The sequence below is a fragment of the Acipenser ruthenus genome, chromosome 13 (genome assembly GCF_902713425.1).
Source record: "Acipenser ruthenus chromosome 13, fAciRut3.2 maternal haplotype, whole genome shotgun sequence".
NCBI classification, from domain to species: domain Eukaryota; kingdom Metazoa; phylum Chordata; class Actinopteri; order Acipenseriformes; family Acipenseridae; genus Acipenser; species Acipenser ruthenus.
The window spans coordinates 18,859,293-18,877,849 of record NC_081201.1 but is presented as its reverse complement, the minus strand read 5'-3'; the positions used below and the strand labels follow the sequence as shown (position 1 = coordinate 18,877,849).

General features: G+C 41.0%; 1 protein-coding gene across 2 annotated transcripts in view; it reads left to right on the top strand.

The window, feature by feature from the left end:
• Positions 1-18,557, top strand: part of tacc2 (transforming, acidic coiled-coil containing protein 2) — a 93,121-nt gene that overhangs the window by 12,819 nt on the left and 61,745 nt on the right. Inside the window, exons 1-2 of one of the 2 annotated variants that reach the window (XM_059035699.1) lie at positions 9,229-9,729; positions 10,962-11,077. In XM_059035699.1, coding sequence (XP_058891682.1) covers positions 9,605-9,729; positions 10,962-11,077 — 241 coding nt within the window. In that variant the 5' untranslated portion in view covers positions 9,229-9,604. Of the gene's footprint in view, positions 1-9,228; positions 9,730-10,961; positions 11,078-18,557 lie in introns of those variants that run through there. The other variant, XM_059035700.1, reaches the window with a different exon arrangement.

Below are 18,557 nucleotides of genomic sequence, written 5' to 3'. Positions count from 1 at the left end.
TGGTGATGAAACTTGGTAGGGACATTCTTTAGTACAGGATATTAAGAGAATCAGAATCTTTATGTATGGACTTGCCAGTCCCTCTGCATGGTTATCAAAATGTGGTCTTTAGATATACCCAGAGAATCGCTTATTGAGTATTGAAGAATATCTAGGGATACATATGGAATTGTCTGTTGGTCCTTATGCATGTCACAATTACGTTTTTACGTGTACATATCATGGATTTAAGTCACGGTTTTTGATAGCTCTGATTTTTGTATCGTAGCAGAGGATATATAAGTTCCTGACAGACGTGTTATGTTGTGCTTGTCAGTGTCTTGCACATAAGAATGGACAATTTGTCACCTACTGTGCCATTAATGAAGTGAGGATGGAGAGATCTGTATATCCTGTGTCACATGCAATAAGGGGACAGGAGCCGCTGCTGCAGTGGACTCATGCATGTATGAGGTTTGCTTACTTAGGCTCTCAGTAAAGAGCTGTTCTAATTTGAAGTGACAGCAAATCATTGTGATCATAGTGCTGTGAAAACCAGTCCAGGCAAGTGCTGTTTGATAAACCTTGAAAGTGTGATGTTGCCAGATCAGACAGCCATGCACACATGCTGATGTAAACCAGTCTCTGACAGCTCCTTCTGAGGTCCTTGCTCACTTCTTTGAATTGTATAATAATGTATCCAAATAAACATGCATGTGAACACACAGGTGATGGCCTTAGGGTTTCTGTGCTGTGTTATTTATTTAATATTCAGAAGCGTTTTAGAATTCTCTCCCACAATGTTCCAGTTGGGGTGCTTAGATGTGTGTTCTTGGGAGCTGAGTTGAATTCAAGTGGTTTCCATGTGATTGCCAGCTTGGCTCATCATCTTCCCAGCAGGTGGAAATGCCAACAACTTCCTTTCCACCAGCTGTGAATGTAGTGGAGCCATGGCAGGATTTTAAAGGTGACTTTTCCTGTTGTGTAGCTAATAATATAACATTGCATACAGGGGAAGTGTTAAGGTCAACAGCTTCATTAGCACTGGAATGTTATATCAGATAAGTTTTAATTGCAAAATGAAAATGTTACAGACCTATTAGGAACCTGTACAGGAAGAACTGCAACATGGAGAGGTTTTATTTCTGTTTTCAATAGAAATATAATCCTGTAGTGTCTGTTTAGAACATTATTTTATAGTTTAGCCTTTTGTACGTTGCTGCTTTATCTGATGAAAGCTGGCTGACAGTTAAGGTCAATTGCTTGCCACCTGTCACCCTGTGAGAGGCATGCCCTTGCGTCTGCTTACAGCAGTTGTGGGTTATATGGGACATCTTCCAAATAAATAAATACAGAAAATACATTTTACCTCCATGATGGTTTGTTAAACTGATAAAATGTTCTACAGTTGTCCCGCGTTATACGGCCCCCTTTTATAACGCCACCCTCGCATACCACCAACTATTCTCTCTGAACAAATGTCACCAATATAAAAACGATGCTATTTGTACCCGTTATATCGCCACCCCACTGTCCGCCACCCGCCAACTTCCCAAGCCAAGCAAACGTAAATAAGCATTTAGTTTCCCTAATTGTAGCACCAGCGAAATAATCATGGTCAATTAAAACAACAAAGTTATGCAGTTAAACTTTGACTCGCTTTCCTAATTCGTTGTTAACTGAACGTTCATACCAATGTCATCAACACTCCCGCTCCCAAAGCGTGTGCTGTCAGCCGCCCGCTTCTTTACACTCTGCAGACTCACCGTGCAGCTGCCTCAGAGCTACAGCGTCGGAGGACAACGCAGCTCTGGGCAGCTTACAGGCAAGCCCGCAGGCGCCCGGCCAGACTACAGGGGTCGCTGGTGCGCGGTGAGCCGAGGACACCCTGGCCGACCTAACCATCCCTCCCCCCGGACGACGCTCAGCCAATTGAGCGCCGCCCCCTCGGAGCTCCCGCCTGTGGAATAGCCTGGACTCGAACCGGCGACGTCCAGGCTATAGGGCGCATCCTGCACTCTAGCGAGTGCTTTTACTGGATGCGCCACTCGGGAGCCCCCTTACTTTTCATTTAAAAAAAGTGTTTGCCTGTACATATTCAAAGTTTTTTTTAACTGCTTAAAAAAGCTGTTGAGCTTAAATTGCTTTGTGAAATAAATAGATGGCATCGTTCAATGGGGGATAGTATTCAGCAGGCTTACAGTCGTGCCACAAACAGTAAAGTTCAAATGACAGTACTTTTTTGTTTTTATGAATTGTTGTTTGGGTGATGCGAAACTAAGTATTTTTTAAGTATAAAGTCTTCCTCAAAAGTAACCATGTATGTTTCATACAGATGGGCTAAGAACTAATGTTGTAGTTTTAAAAAAAAAAGATTTTTTTTTTTAAATGGCCTGGAGATACTGTAATTGTATAACTAAAAAATGAAAACATTTGAATTTATTGCAAACATAGAAGGTTGTGTGTGTGTGTGTGTGTGTGTGTGTGTTTTGGTAAAACTTTGCATGAAGTGTCTCTAATTACTGTATATTTATATAGTAGTTACTTAGTAAATACATGTGTACTTACACATAATTACAATGTTATTATGCATAGTTACAATGTACTTAATGTGAATATTTTTGCATGATATAACCCTATCCCTAAGCCTAACCTAAATAAGCTAATACGTTGTGTGTAGGGTGTCTCTTTTTATAACATAACTCATATGGTTATGCACAGATTGATCAGCCAGAACCTTCACCCAAAATGCAATAAAATAAACCCTACACGCAACAAATCCATTTATGGAATAGATTGTTTTCAAATGGGCTTACAAGCCACTCAATTTTGTAAAACAGTTAAAAAAAAATGGAATTGGTAATTTAAATAATATTTGGTTTTGTTAATTTCTATATAACCACTGTATCTGAATGTGTTTTACTGTGCTCTCCCTTCTCATATAAACACTGTATCTGAGTGTGTTTTACTGTGCTCTCCCTTCTCATATAAACACTGTATCTGAGTGTGTTTTACTGTGCTCTCCCTTCTCATATAAACACTGTATCTGAATGTGTTTTACTGTGCTCTCCCTTCTCATATAAACACTGTATCTGAGTGTGTTTTACTGTGCTCTCCCTTCTCATATAAACACTGTATCTGAGTGTGTTTTACTGTGCTCTCCCTTCTCATATAAACACTGTATCTGAGTGTGTTTTACTGTGCTCTCCCTTCTCATATAAACACTGTATCTGAGTGTGTTTTACTGTGCTCTCCCTTCTCATATAAACACTGTATCTGAGTGTGTTTTACTGTGCTCTCCCTTCTCATATAAACACTGTATCTGAGTGTGTTTTACTGTGCTCTCCCTTCTCATATAAACACTGTATCTGAGTGTGTTTTACTGTGCTCTCCCTTCTCATATAAACACTGTATCCTCTATTCATATGGCAGAAGGCAACTACAATCTCTTCTGTTTCCATAACAAAATTAAATAAATACCGTTTATAACTTGTCAAATAGAAACTTGCATTTCAAACAAATATCAGGAGAGATTGAACTGTTAACAGAATGATTGGGAAGCTAATTCTATCAATGAAGAACAGAATTGTTATAAAATATTAAAATAATGGTGGCCTGAGGCAAGCGATTACCCTGCTTCTCTCACAAAGGGAGCTGGTTTGCTTGCCTGTGAAAGGATTCCCAGGAGAACATGCCAAGCAAGATCTGCACCAAGTTTGCAGCTTTACTGAACATATTCTAGGGATTTTCAAATGTTTAGTCCTTATTCTTTGCCATGTATGTGGTCTCATGCACAGAAAATAATTAACAATTCTAATACAGACGTTTTGAAATGAAGCTTAACATTGTTACACAAAATATGCCCTAATCTTGTTTTTAAAATGAAAATGATTTCTTGTATGTTTCAGTTTGGATGACAGCTGGTGCTCACAAGAGGCCAGTCTATACAGGCTCAGCTAGGCTTTACATGTTAACTGACAATATGAATAAGAACTGATGAAAGCATAGGCTGAAACATCCATCTGTAAAACTAGCTTTGTATCTTATTTTTTCTAATTTTACAATTACAATTCTATTAAGTTCTATTTTATTAAATGTTGTATTAGACTGTCTTAATGCAATGGTTTAATTGTTCATTGTGTGTGTGTGTGTGAAGCGCTTTGGGATCGTTGTGATGAAAGCTTTGTTAGCTTTGCCCCGTCACAGCTTGGAGTTACATGTGGTATCCAGATGTACCCTTCAATGTTGTGTCCCCGGAGCCCGTCTCGTTAGCTTTGCCCCGTCACAGCTTGGAGTTACATGTGGTATCCAGATGTACCCTTCAGTGTTGTGTCCCCGGAGCCCGTCTCGTTAGCTTTGCCCCGTCACAGCTTGGAGTTACATGTGGTATCCAGATGTACCCTTCAGTGTTGTGTCCCCGGAGCCCGTCTTGTTAGCTTTGCCCCGTCACAGCTTGGAGTTACATGTGGTATCCAGATGTACCCTCCAGTGTTGTGTCCCCGGAGCCCGTCTCGTTAGCTTTGCCCCGTCACAGCTTGGAGTTACATGTGGTATCCAGATGTACCCTTCAGTGTTGTGTCCCCGGAGCCCGTCTCGTTAGCTTTGCCCCGTCACAGCTTGGAGTTACATGTGGTATCCAGATGTACCCTTCAGTGTTGTGTCCCCGGAGCCCGTCTCGTTAGCTTTGCCCCGTCACAGCTTGGAGTTACATGTGGTATCCAGATGTACCCTCCAGTGTTGTGTCCCCGGAGCCCGTCTCGTTAGCTTTGCCCCGTCACAGCTTGGAGTTACATGTGGTATCCAGATGTACCCTTCAATGTTGTGTCCCCGAAGCCCGTCTCGTTAGCTTTGCCCCGTCACCGCTTGGAGTTACATGTGGTATCCAGATGTACCCTTCAGTGTTGTGTCCCTGGAGCCTGTCTCGTTAGCTTTGCCCCGACAAAGGCCATCCTTCTTGCGCTTTCAATGTGTATTGATTGTTCTTCTGGGATGTGAATCTCAGAGACGTTGTTCTGCAGAGCTGGTTTTAAAACTCGTACATAAGGAGAATGTCTCCGCATTCGAAGTCGAAAGAAGATGTATCGATATAGGGTGACATGGGATGCTAATTAGAGGCTCTTCCTTATTTACTGAAACATACAACAATGATTTAGAGGATTGCTCCCACACTGTTTGGAGTGTAGTGTTGTGTGTTGCTCTACAATATTATTGCAGAGAATGGTTAGACTGGTGGCTTTTGGATGATGTTAAAGGAATGCTTTAAACCATCCATATTTTCCTGTTCAATACCCCGTGTGTGTTTCTATTTAGATCATTATTTCTCTGGCTCACAGACTAATGTCCTTTTTCTACCTCCTGAAAAGCTGAATTTAGAAACCACCACTTGGGGTGTGCAACTGTACAAAAAATTACATTAGTACATGGTAAATCAAGGTGAAACTCCAATAGAGAATTATAACAAAAGTCATAAATAATAGGATATTAAACATGTGTAGAACAATATAGTATTTCTTCATAGGAAAGGTACATGAAAAAAAAAAATACAGCATAGAATATGATTACCACATTTTGAGTTTTTCTAAGATGGATATTCTTGTTTTTGTTATTACCTGAGACAAATGTCTATAATTAACAGTTAATAAGATTGACTATATATATATATATATATATATATATATATATATATATATATATATATATATATATATATATATATATATATGTGTTTTGCTAATGCTGTACAGTATTTTTGATGCATATTTTGAAAATTGTATTTTTAAACCAACAAATGCTATCTGAGAAAGGTACTGCGAATCTCTAATGAGCTTGCCTTTTAGAAACAAGCTTCAGGAAGTTCTTTAAATACTGTAGTACAGTAATTTTACTGTAGTGATATTATTTTCAGAGCCTTCGGTGAAAGCAGCTACCACAGAGAATGGATGTCTTCAAAAAGACACAAAGTAGTTCTTTCAAAATGCCCTTATAGAAGTTTACCATGGTATTTTTGCAGTATGTCCTTGTTTTTGCCATGGTTATCCCATGCATTTACCATAGTTTGCTTTGGTTTATTAATATGCTTTACTATACCTTGCTATTGTTTTCAATACTTACCTATACTCTACCTTGCATTCACTGTGCTTTATTACACTTTGCTGTATTTTTATAAGGATTCAACCAAAGCCTAAAATAAAGCACATATGATGTAAAAGTGTAATAAAAGCTTGATGGTCTGTTATTAGGCGATCTTTACTGGACGGCTTCAGTCTTACATGACAGCTTTCAGATTTACACCACACTGATAAGCACAATATCTCACAGAAGGCAGGACATTTAGAAAAGGAAAGCTCTCAAACGAGAATGACATTTCCAGCGGCTTTATAGCTCTGACAATATTACTTTGTAATTCAAGGCAGTAATAAATCTTGCTCAGATATCATTTGTATATCTGTTTACCAGGTTATTTTAGCTTCAGACATCTAAGGGTCTCCACACACCGGACGCAATGTGATTTGTCCTGGGATAAAATGGTACTTTTGCTGCGACACTACCTTTAGTATCAGTGGTGACAGGCTCTCCTCTGATTGTATCATTAGCTGGAAAAATCACACCTATGATAGTCCTGTTATACAGCTAATAAAAATGTGGAATACATAATAGTTTTTGAGAATACCTATTTCAGTAAAGGTAAACGAATCATACACACCAGCTATATCCAGTTCCCCGGAAATGGACTGCCAGATGTTCCCCCTCATTGCCGTTTCGCTTGTCGCATCGCATCTGGTGTGTTTCGGCCTTAATCATATATGATGTACCCCATACTGGTTCTGTCAGCAGAATATATCCACATACAATATCCGGAAAAGCTGTGGATACTAGTTTATTGTGCAGTAAACCTGGTTGATCTACTGAGCCTTGACTTCTAAATGGGCCCATGGAATATTAATTTGGTCTCCCTGACGTTTACAGACAGAAATGTACTAAAGAGACTTGCATCTTATTAGATGTTTGAATTGTATATACTTGGTACAGAAAGCTGCAAGATCCTATTTTAGTTATCTAGACAGCTGGCAATCTTTTTGATCCGACGCTGTCCAGGTTATTGGAATACACCCCGTTCTCTGCTCTGATTTTTAAAACAGTACGTATTATCAAAAATAACAGACAGTGTGCCCGTTATTAAGATAATAAGAAAATGAAGGGTTCAGACGATTAGGAAGAATCCAGTTATCAGTCCTGCGGCGTATGCGAGGTCGTTCATTTAATTACTCAATTCATTTATTGATTAGGATATCAGTCAATGACACATGCATGCACTGTGCAATATGATATGCAGATATTCTGGGTGTTTGACTATTCCAACAAACAACATTCCTGATATAAAGTCTCTGTGTTTTGTTAGCGTAAGTTATCGCTAAATATTAGTGCTGGGACAAATATCCGATTATTCTAACAAATATTTATTCGGATACAAAAATCAGATGTTTGTATTCGCTACAAATGACAAAAATACCTTGCACTTATTTACCGCCTCACCAGAAGTTGCGCGACAGTTTAAAAAATGGCAAATGAAAAAGAGCTCTGTGTGAGATTAATACATAAAAACAACACAGGATCAACACAGCAGCTCTTGAGCTTCTATTTAAAAGTTTTAGACTGCAAAAAGTAAACAAACCAGATTATGTACGCGCACACATAGTGATCTCTATGGAAGGCCATCTGGGTCAAAAATGCATTGTGCTGCTTTAGAGTGAGTCAGAATCTCATGGGACAGAAAAAAAGGCAAGCATGTCATTCTGAAATGCCTCGCTTAAACAGTGCCCAACTTGCTAGAAATGCTGTGTAGTGATTTTTATATACAGGTAGTGAACAAAAAAATGGAAACACCAATGTAAAGTCACTTAATAGGGTGTTGGGCCACTATGGTATCCCGCTCTTTGGAGTGGTCAGCGGACTGTTTTTAATGAAACTGGCTGCTCGCGCCCTAGGTTGAAATTTGCAGTCAATTGATCTGCAGTTGCTCGCCTGTATTGCCTTGCACTTTGAATTAATGCACGGATATCACGATCCTGGAGTATGCGCTTCCGCCCACTGTTGCCCTTTGCTGATGATGTCTTTCCCTCAGAGTTCCATGCTGACATCACCTTAGACACTGTTGCTTGTGAAACATCAGCGAACTGAGCTGTCTTGGTCACTGAAGCTCCTGCCAAATGCGCCCCAACAATCACCCCTCTTTCAAAGTCACTGAGGTCTCCTCTTGCAGCCATACTAGCCATAATTATAGGCAACCAGGCCTGTCCAGCATTTTTATACATGACCGTAAGCATGCTGGGATGTTATTTGCTTAATTAACGCATGAGCCACACCTGTGTGGAAGCCCTTGCTTTCAATATACTTGCTAATATACTACCTGTAGATTGTATATATTATATATTTTTTGTTGCGACTTTCTGTTATGTGGAATGTAATAAACGAGAAGCAAAATGGTGAGTTTTTTTCCCCTTCATTTTACAACTCCATTTCCACGTTTGTTTTATTTGAAGTTAAATTTCAGTTTTCGTTTGCTTGTTCAGCTACAAAAAGGCACAAGTAAACCTCATGCTATTACTTTATGAAAATGTGTAGATGGCCACTCTTTACTGTGAAGAAACGGCAATGGCAAGGAATGAAAAAAAAGTAAAAAATAAATAAAATGTGGTGTCAGCTTTATGTACTATTTATTTTGGGAATAAACAAAACATTGTTTAACTTGAACTGCTATTTGGCATCCTTTGTTTTGTAGTTAATTCACTGGGGTAAAGTAAGGCCTACACAACGTATTCTTTACTCCTGGGATATTTCTCTATTTTAACGTGGTACATATTGGCCATGGTCACCTGCTATGCTGTCTCTGCCTGCGTTCTGAGCAATATAATGGCTTTTATTACTTTTTGACAATGAACGAATATCGTTCATTGTCAAAATATTATTATCTTATAATGGAACCCAAAGCATCTGTAATCCTATATTATTTTTATCCTTCATTTAGTATTATTTTTGTTAGGATTATTATTAGTATTAGTATTAGTACTAGTATTGTATTATTAGTAGTAGTAGTATTATTCTTGGTGTTCCCAGATTCAGCTTTGTATGTTAAAAGTTACATTTAAAGGGCTCCTCAGTTCTTCCATCCTCAAGTTAGGGGTGGTTTCTAACCCAGTATTCCTCAATCAGGACAGGTGTTGGAGACATTAGTGCACATGATGAGCTTGTGGTAGGGTGCAGGCGCTTTGTGCTGCGAAGGCGGGCTAGCAAAGCGAGAGACCTCATTAAGATTCAGTGTGGAGAGAGACAGGAAAGGGACTTGGACTGTCACACCAGTGATGCTATCACACTCAGTGCTGACAGCCCTTCTGTTCTAGTCTGATTTTAGAAGCAGGCACAGTAGCAGGGAATACAACTGAGTAACGCTGCAGCAAGGAAGAACAGAAAACAAAGCAGCCTTCTCTCAGTCGGAGGAGACACAGTACAGAGCTGCTGCTACTGCTGCCGCTGCTGTGTGTTTCTCTCTCACTCGTTCTCTCTCCGGCTCGGCTTCATGTAGAAACAGTAGGACAGTTCAGAAAGCTGGTCTCTGCTTCCTGTGAAAATGGCTTTCGATCCCTGGCAGATTCTGTCCCCACTGCAGTGGGTTCGGTGGAGCTGGACGGCAGTGAGTGGCAGGAGAGACTGCAGTCTGTGGATCAACAAGAAGAGAATCTCTGACAGCAATAGGCAAGTGACTGAGGAGCAGGGCTTTGTCAGGCTGGATCGGAGCACCGCTTGTTCTTTTTGTGATGGGGCATGTCGCAGCAGTAGGGGATATGAATTGGTGCTGTGTTGAGAACCGGGGAGTGAATGCAGCACTGGCGTCACTAGCCTAGTGTTTCTCTGTGGGAATCCAGTCTGAAATGTTGTGTGTATTTCTAACTTCATAATGGCCAGCTAACTGTTCCCTCTGATGGTGTATTGTTATTATATAGTTTTAAGAGATTGGAAGTATAGGGTTTGATATTGCTTTAAAGGACTATATCATTGCTCAGTATATAGTTTATATAGTTATAGTTTGTCTCAAACTGATGAGATTTAGAGAATAATGAATCTAGGTCGTTTTACTTACTGGGTAAAATACTACTACGACTACTACTATTATTATTATTATTATTATTATTATTATTATTATTATTATTATTATTATTATTATTAATAATAATAATAATAATAATAATAATAATAATAATAATAATATAAAATACAAATTTAAGAAGTTATTGTTTAATCACATGGCCGATTAAAATTGCTTAATTTTTTTATACATAGAAATTACTGTCTTGTTAGACAGGTTTAAAGTTGATCCGACTTTTATATACAAATAAATGCTATTGACATTTCTCGTAGTTTTCAAATATTGGTTTGAAAGGAAATGTCAAGATTAAAACCTGTATATACCTTAAGCTGCTTTGTGTTTGCAGACGCGGTAGCATCTGTACTAGTCGACAGTAGGGTTCATTTGATCCTCGCAGGGTTTAGTCACAGTTTTACCGCACTGGGGAATCACCCTGGTTTGCATTGGGATTGCTTCTAAAATGAATTGTAAAATGTTCAATTTTTTTTTTTTTTAAGTATAATTACAGATTTGTTTTATCTTGAGCTAAAATACACACACATTCTCATTCAGGCTCAAAGAATGTGTGAGTATTTCTTATCCTAAGGTGCCAAGCAATTTGTTTGAGTGCCAATTAAACCAAAATGAGTTTCACTGAGGTACAATGAGACAGGGTCATTTGGACAAAGAAAGGAACTGGTATACCCTTGTAGCAGTGGAGGCAGGCTGGATGAATGTGCTGTGTGAGGGCATTGCACTGAAACCTGTTTGTTTTGAGCTGAAGCGTGGCTGAGCTGAGTGTTGAACAGGGGGAGTCCAGGGTAACGAGCGCTCACATGTATCAATTTTCCTTCTGTTTCAGGAGTTCGGACTCCGACGGAGCATTTGAGACCCCCGAATCCACCACACCAGTCAAAGCTGTGCCTCAAGTCGTCCCTGAGCCAGACCCCCATCCACAGCTGAGCTCAGAAGATACAGGTAATTGAGGGGCTTCTAGACTGACACAGAGAAGAGCAGCGGCCGTGCTGATGACATTAAAGTGCAGCTGACAAGATAATTCCATGCATTTTACTTCAAACCCCCACAACACAGACAATTGCATAATATTTTATTGATGATTTATACAATGCACAGAAATAAATAATAATATTGGTATCAAATATGCAGTTTTGATAGAAACTCCTGTAATAGTAAACATGTAATTTTATTTTAAAGCAATTGTGGTACTACACTGGGTTAAATCTCTTGTTTGCAAGTCATGCTTTCACATAGTGCTGCACTTGCTTGGTCATTTCACCTGGTTGGTGATATTGTCCACAACCCTTCAATGACTTATTTCCTGTCATTATCCAACCAGCTGCTTCCCCTAATACCTGACCTGCTTTCAGCCAGTAATATGACCCAGAAGACACTGCTGAGTTGACCTAGAATGTTAAAGTGTTGCTGATTTACTGAGAGTAAGCCATAAAAGAGTAAGCCATTTCTTTAACCAAGTGTAGAACCAGACATCATGTTTTAAAATGAAAATCTGTGTGGTTTTTTCAAAACTGTACATTTCAAACTGAAGTACCTAATGGAAATCCAAACCAGGTACTGTGTATGGAAGTATCGTACTTGCTACAATCACTTTATTAAAACCTCTTCATGTCCCTATAATGATGCAGTGCAGCAATCTAGAACGCTCTGGGGGTTTTCATCTTCTTGAATTGTTTGGGTGGCTTAGTCATGAAATGAGTGCTTCTGAAACAAATATGTATTGATATTTTGTCTTCTATATTCTGCTGATCACTTTAACCCACATCTTGGTGACAAAATAATATAAAACAAAGGCAGGTGATATAAGAGCTCCCCCTCACAGCACCAAGCAAGCAAGCAAGCAAGCAAGCAGCACTCAATCTGGACCGGGCCTCTCTCAATCCGCACCGGGCCTCTCTCAATCCGCACCGGGCCTCTCTCAATCCGCACCGGGCCTCTCTCAATCCACACCGGGCCTCTCTCAATCCGCATCGGGCCTCTCTCAATCCGCACCGGGCCTCTCTCAATCCGCACCGGGCCTCTCTCAATCCGCACCGGGCCTCTCTCAATCCACACCGGGCCTCTCTCAATCCGCATCGGGCCTCTCTCAATCCGCACCGGGCCTCTCTCAATCCGCACCGGGCCTCTCTCAATCCACACCGGGCCTCTCTCAATCCGCACTGCACCTCTCTCAATCCGCACCGGGCCTCTCTCAATCCGCATCGAGCCTCTCTCAATCCGCACCGGGCCTCTCTCAATCCACACCGGGCCTCCCTCAATCCGCACCGGGCCTCTCTCAATCCGCACCGGGCCTCTCTCAATCCGCACCGGGCCTCTCTCAATCCACACCGGGCCTCTCTCAATCCGCACCAGGCCTCTCTCAATCCGCACCGGGCCTCTCTCAATCCACACCGGGCCTCTCTCAATCCGCACCAGGCCTCTCTCAAGCAGTACCAGTGTATCATGTTTTGTGATGTGGTTTATACTGTATTCCTTCCCAGTGGGTACTAAGTATATCTCACAGTTGGGAGTGCACTGTGAGATATAGCATTAATGTTGACAAAGCTGTGGTGGCATGCTGCTCTTGGGCAGTTCAAGTGCAGCTACTGGTGAAATGCTGGGTGACGCACACTTTCTGGCTCGAATGAACTGAAGAAAGAATAATAAACAAAAACGAAAAGAGAGAAAGTAAAAATAAACACACTGAGTTTATTATTTTTGTTTTCTATATTCATTTGTGTTAATTATTCTTTCTTCTTTCCCGTTCTGTCTCTCTCTCTCTCCTGTTTCTTTGAGCCTGCATGTTCACTGCAAGGATATTTAATGACTTTCGACACCGCTCGCTGGCGCATGAGTATTTCGATCACCGAGTGAAAGCCGGATGTGCAGTTGAAAGTACATTTTATAATTTTGAATTAAGCGCTTGTTTCTTGGAGACAATAGCATTGAGTATTTTGCTTCATAACAACTGAATATAACCTGTTTAAATTGCGTAATACTTCCAGTATAAACAGAAATAATGGAAAAGCACCAGTGTATTACATTTAAAGTTGAATACACTGTAGATCTACAGTACATTAAAAATTACACAGAAACTGTGTAGGCTCTGCAATGTTCTATCCCTTGTTCTTGTGTATTGTGCTGCCATCAAGAGATAGCCTAACAACTACTGTGCTGCACAACAATGCTAGCATTCAAAATGTCTTGCTCGCAAACATTTCATTTTTTACAGTACGTGTCTTGCAGCTCTCGACCATATGAAAGGAAGGAAGTTTGGCTATTCCTGATATATAGCATTAAGACATACAAAAGTAATAAAACAAATGATGGTCTCCCACACAAACTGGGTCTCTGGAGTTATTGCTGGGCTTTATGAGAAAGCGCATCGATCGGTTTTATTACCTGAGAGGCTGTGGATTAACGGTATCAGTGTGCTCTGATTGCTTTGTGTTTAATGAGCCGTAATTCAAGAGCGACTTGTTGTTTTTATACAGTGTTCTTGATTTCGTCTGTGAGATCACAGGACCATCCAGGTAGTGATGACACTGTCATTGCTGCAATGCAAAGCGCCGTTTATAACCCTTTCTAGAAGACACATTGTTCTTGTGATACAGAACAATTCTTTATGTGCATTCTGCTGTGTTTAAAGCTCACATTGTAGATCCCATATTTTTGTTCTTTCTCTTGCCGGTATTTAAGCATGTGCACAGATCCGAAACCCCCAAATTACAGAAACAAATCAATGAAGAAGAAACCTTAAAATAATTCCTTAAGGGACCAGTTATCATTGATCTAGCGCCCAGATCACTGCACCCAGTGCTGCAGTTCTGTGGATAGCACACCGGTGCTGCAGCTGTGGATAGCATACCGGTGCTGCAGCTGTGGATAGCATACCGGTGCTGCAGCTGTGGATAGCACACCGGTGCTGCAGTTCTGTGGATAGCACACCGGTGCTGCAGTTCTGTGGATAGCACACCGGTGCTCAGCTGTGGATAGCACACCAGTGCTGCAGCTGTGGATAGCACACCGGTGCTGCAGTTCTGTGGATAGCACACCGGTGCTGCAGCTGTGGATAGCATACCGGTGCTGCAGCTGTGGATAGCACACCGGTGCTGCAGTTCTGTGGATAGCACACCGGTGCTGCAGTTCTGTGGATAGCACACCGGTGCTCAGCTGTGGATAGCACACCGGTGCTGCAGCTGTGGATAGCACACCGGTGCTGCAGTTCTGTGGATAGCACACCGGTGCTGCAGCTGTGGATAGCACACCGGTGCTGCAGCTGTGGATAGCACACCGGTGCTGCAGTTCTGTGGATAGCACACCGGTGCTGCAGCTGTGGATAGCACACCGGTGCTCAGCTGTGGATAGCACACCGGTGCTCAGCTGTGGATAGCACACCGGTGCTGCAGCTGTGGATAGCACACCGGTGCTCAGCTGTGGATAGCACACCGGTGCGCAGCTGTGGATAGCACACCGGTGCTCAGCTGTGGATAGCACACCGGTGCTGCAGCTGTGGATAGCACACCGGTGCTCAGCTGTGGATAGCACACCGGTGCTGCAGCTGTGGATAGCACACCGGTGCTCAGCTGTGGATAGCACACCGGTGCTGCAGCTGTGGATAGCACACCGGTGCTCAGCTGTGGATAGCACACCGGTGCTCAGCTGTGGATAGCACACCGGTGCTGCAGCTGTGGATAGCACACCGGTGCGCAGCTGTGGATAGCACACCGGTGCTCAGCTGTGGATAGCACACCGGTGCTGTAGCTGTGGATAGCACACCGGTGCTCAGCTGTGGATAGCACACCGGTGCTCAGCTGTGGATAGCACACCGGTGCTCAGCTGTGGATAGCACACCGGTGCTCAGCTGTGGATAGCACACCGGTGCTCAGCTGTGGATAGCACACTGGTGCTGTAGCTGTGGCTAGCACACCAGTGCTGCAGTTCTGTTGTGCCTTCAGGCATTACATGCAACCACTGGTGTCTGGGTGAAATGCTCTGTGTGGATGTGTTTGACATTCGTAGAGCTGGCCAGCGAGAGGGACTGAATTTGACAGAGCGTGCTGTTTGAAAAAATATGTGTCCCATGGCAAACGTGTACATACACTTTTGCTTTTGTTTCTCTTATTTACCCCAAAATAAACCCCCCTACGCTGATTCTACACTGTCAAAATGACAATGTATTTAAGGGTGTAATATCAAGGAGTATTTTTTTTCTACATTATAGCACTATTTATTACCTCTGGAGTCCAAAGCTTTGTGGATAGTTGTAAACCCCACTTATCTCAGCTACTCGGGTTTCAAGCTGAGCCGTCATTCTCCTACGGAAGGTGTCATCATGGCTTTAGAATTTTTAAGCCTTTACTCTCCACCAGCTTAGTTTTAGGAACCCCAGTTTTGTGATAATACCCTCCGCAATTCTAGGGGTCACAATCAAATTCCTAGTAGACTGGGGCCCACATCACAGAAAATATCATCTCAACAGTCTCTCGGAGAGCCAAGGTTATACCATTAAATCCTGTTACTTTACCATTTGTGTTTCTTGCTAGCTGTGTATCTAATACAAGAGAACCATGTTTTAAACCACAGTACTTGTTCATGCTTCTCTATCGGTCTTCCCCAGTTTATAAACAGTTTGTTTTGTTAATTTGTGCTGCTGCCGTCCTCCAGGGCACCTATGAAAGAGACTTTCATTGATCACAAAGGTTCTCTCTCTGCTAAAGTAATGGATAACAGTGAAATATTCCCACCCATCAACGAGAATTCTGGATGGTTGCTAAGTCACAGGTAATCGAAGCAGTGTGGGTTGGATCCGAATGTCTTCCTGGTTGAGAGCACACGTTAAATAAACCAAATGAAATTCAGTTAAAAGATATAGTCATGTATAGGATAGCTGATTCCAGGCTATTCTGAAGGGTATTGATCTATTTAATCAAAATGGCATCGCCAATACAGGAGTGCTACAGCTTGTTACTGAACGTGCTGGACTCTCATGAAGTGGTGAGTGAAGCAAGTGTCCTGGAAACCTAGAACTAAAATACAATATTTACACCAGCAGTTTTAGCAATATGAATGATTAAAACAAAGAACCCTGGACTAAGAGGTGTCAAAATAACACAGTAGATGTTCAATTCAGCCCTTTTCACAAGCACAGCAATCAATAGACACTGCAATATAAATCGAGAGCCGGGAGACCCACGTGGCAGCGTGTCTTGGGGATGTTGCTGTGGGGTTTCACAACCTTACACTTTTGTTGCAGCATGATGCACAAGAGCTACCGCTCAGTTTGATTAAACTGCTTTCAAGAGCCATGGTGTTCAGTAATTGCCCTTATATTAAAGTGATAAAGAATTGGACTCTAGAAAGAATCCCAGCTCAGCAAGATGAATACCGTTCCCAAGAACAGTGCAAAGTGGCCAAATGAATTTGCATATCCAGTTGTGTACTTTCATATACGAATGCCCCCAGAAATCTTTCACATGGTACGCACTACTCAACCACACCTACATTCCATTTCTAATCATTACTCTCACAATCACTACAGCTAATCATTACTCATCCCCTAAGCATGGCGTATAAACATTTTTTTTATGTTACATGTGACAAAACAGGCAGTTAAAAAAATAAAATATCAATAACAATAATAATGTGAGGAATAAACTCTTGTGTACATAATAAACCTTACAATCTTACAGCTGTACATAATGAGACTGTAAACTCCGGGAGTTCTAATATAATCTACAGGGCTTAAACAGCTACTACCTATAATAATAATAATAATAATAATAATAATAATAATAATAATAATAATAATAATACAACTTGGCAATTATGTGTTAGTTCCACAAGAGTGGTAGCTTTTTTCAGATCAGATCATTTCTTTAAAAAAGTATACTATAATAAATAATTAGTATTGAATATATTTTCAGTATATTGTAATTATTTGTTTTACTGTATATTGTTTTTACCGTCCCCTTTTGATGGAGTTTGCCCTCTATTAAAAATCTACAAAAGGAATGAGCAGGTGGTGTTCACTAGAGTGCGCTGTCGCTTGCCAGCATGACAACACTTTGGGTGATCTAGCCTGTGTTCCACATGTCGGTGACAAGAACTGAAGAAGAGCTTCTGAACTCAGGCCAGATCTGAGACCCTCTCAGAATGACTGAAACATTAATAAGGAAAAGGAACAATACAAACTCGATATATAAACATGTCATTTGAAGCCCTTTCTCTTTTACATGTATTTATATATTTCACTATACAAGTTCTATATATTTGCTTTATATTACAGACATACAGCAAGTTTAACTTATACAAAATGCAGAGACATGCACACTGTGCACAGTGCAGAACTGGGTTTTCTCAGCAGCTTATCTGATGTCTCTGTGCGTGCTTGATGAGACACTAAATACAGACCCTTGCGCAGACAGGTTATCTATCGATTTTTGTTATATTTTATTACTAAAAACCTGAAGCAGGAGGGTCAATTAATTATTAAAAATTCATCAATTCTGTTAATTGGCCCTGTCTGCTGACCCGCTGTGTTGGTGTTTATCCCGGCGCTCTCTGTATAGTCTCACAGGACTGCTGATATGTTTTACACTTAATCTCAGAAAACACTCGAGAAACTCAAACCTATTAAAACGTCTATAATAAAATGCATCAGTCTTTCAGCAATACAGTGATCATGCTTGTATATAGTCAAGTCTGCTTAATATCAGTTATTTTAATGTCCGTGTGACAGGGTAGCGTCACAGCCCAGACTGTTACTGGAAAAATTTAGAGACACAGAGTCAAGAAGCTGCAGTTCAGCGCTGTTGTGCACATTTATCAACAAAACAAACACAGGAACAAAGAAAAAGGCACACCTGCCGAAACAAACAGTTTAAACAAAATGAATAAATGTACACAAAAACTGCTGTCAGGCTGGGCATTCGCCTTCACTAAACAGCTATCACTACACAGATGAAAACTCACCAAACTCCCTTCAGCAAACAAAGGATTTCTCCTTCCTTATATAAATGAGGCCACTCCCCAGTTAGCATCAATTACCTAATTGCGGAATGGCCATATCTGTGATTTCTGGCAGGGATAGATTTAACCCCATCCCTGCCAACCTTACATTCCCACACACACACACCACTCCTGCCCTGCCACAGTCCCTCTCGGCTTATTATAAACACATTGAAATGTCCTGGCTGGAATATAATGAGAGTCAATGGGACAAGCTCCTGATAATGTTATCACTTTGTTTATTGTGACACTCTGGTTAATATCAGTCACGTTTAACAGTCATAAAACTGATTTCACTTGATATCATTTTGAGAAATAAAAGCATATGGGTTCACATTTAATTGATTTTCTTTGCATTGTTGAAATGTGTATGTGTGCAACTCTTGTTTTTATGCCCAGTGCAGTAGACTGTATTATTTTTAATAATTAACAA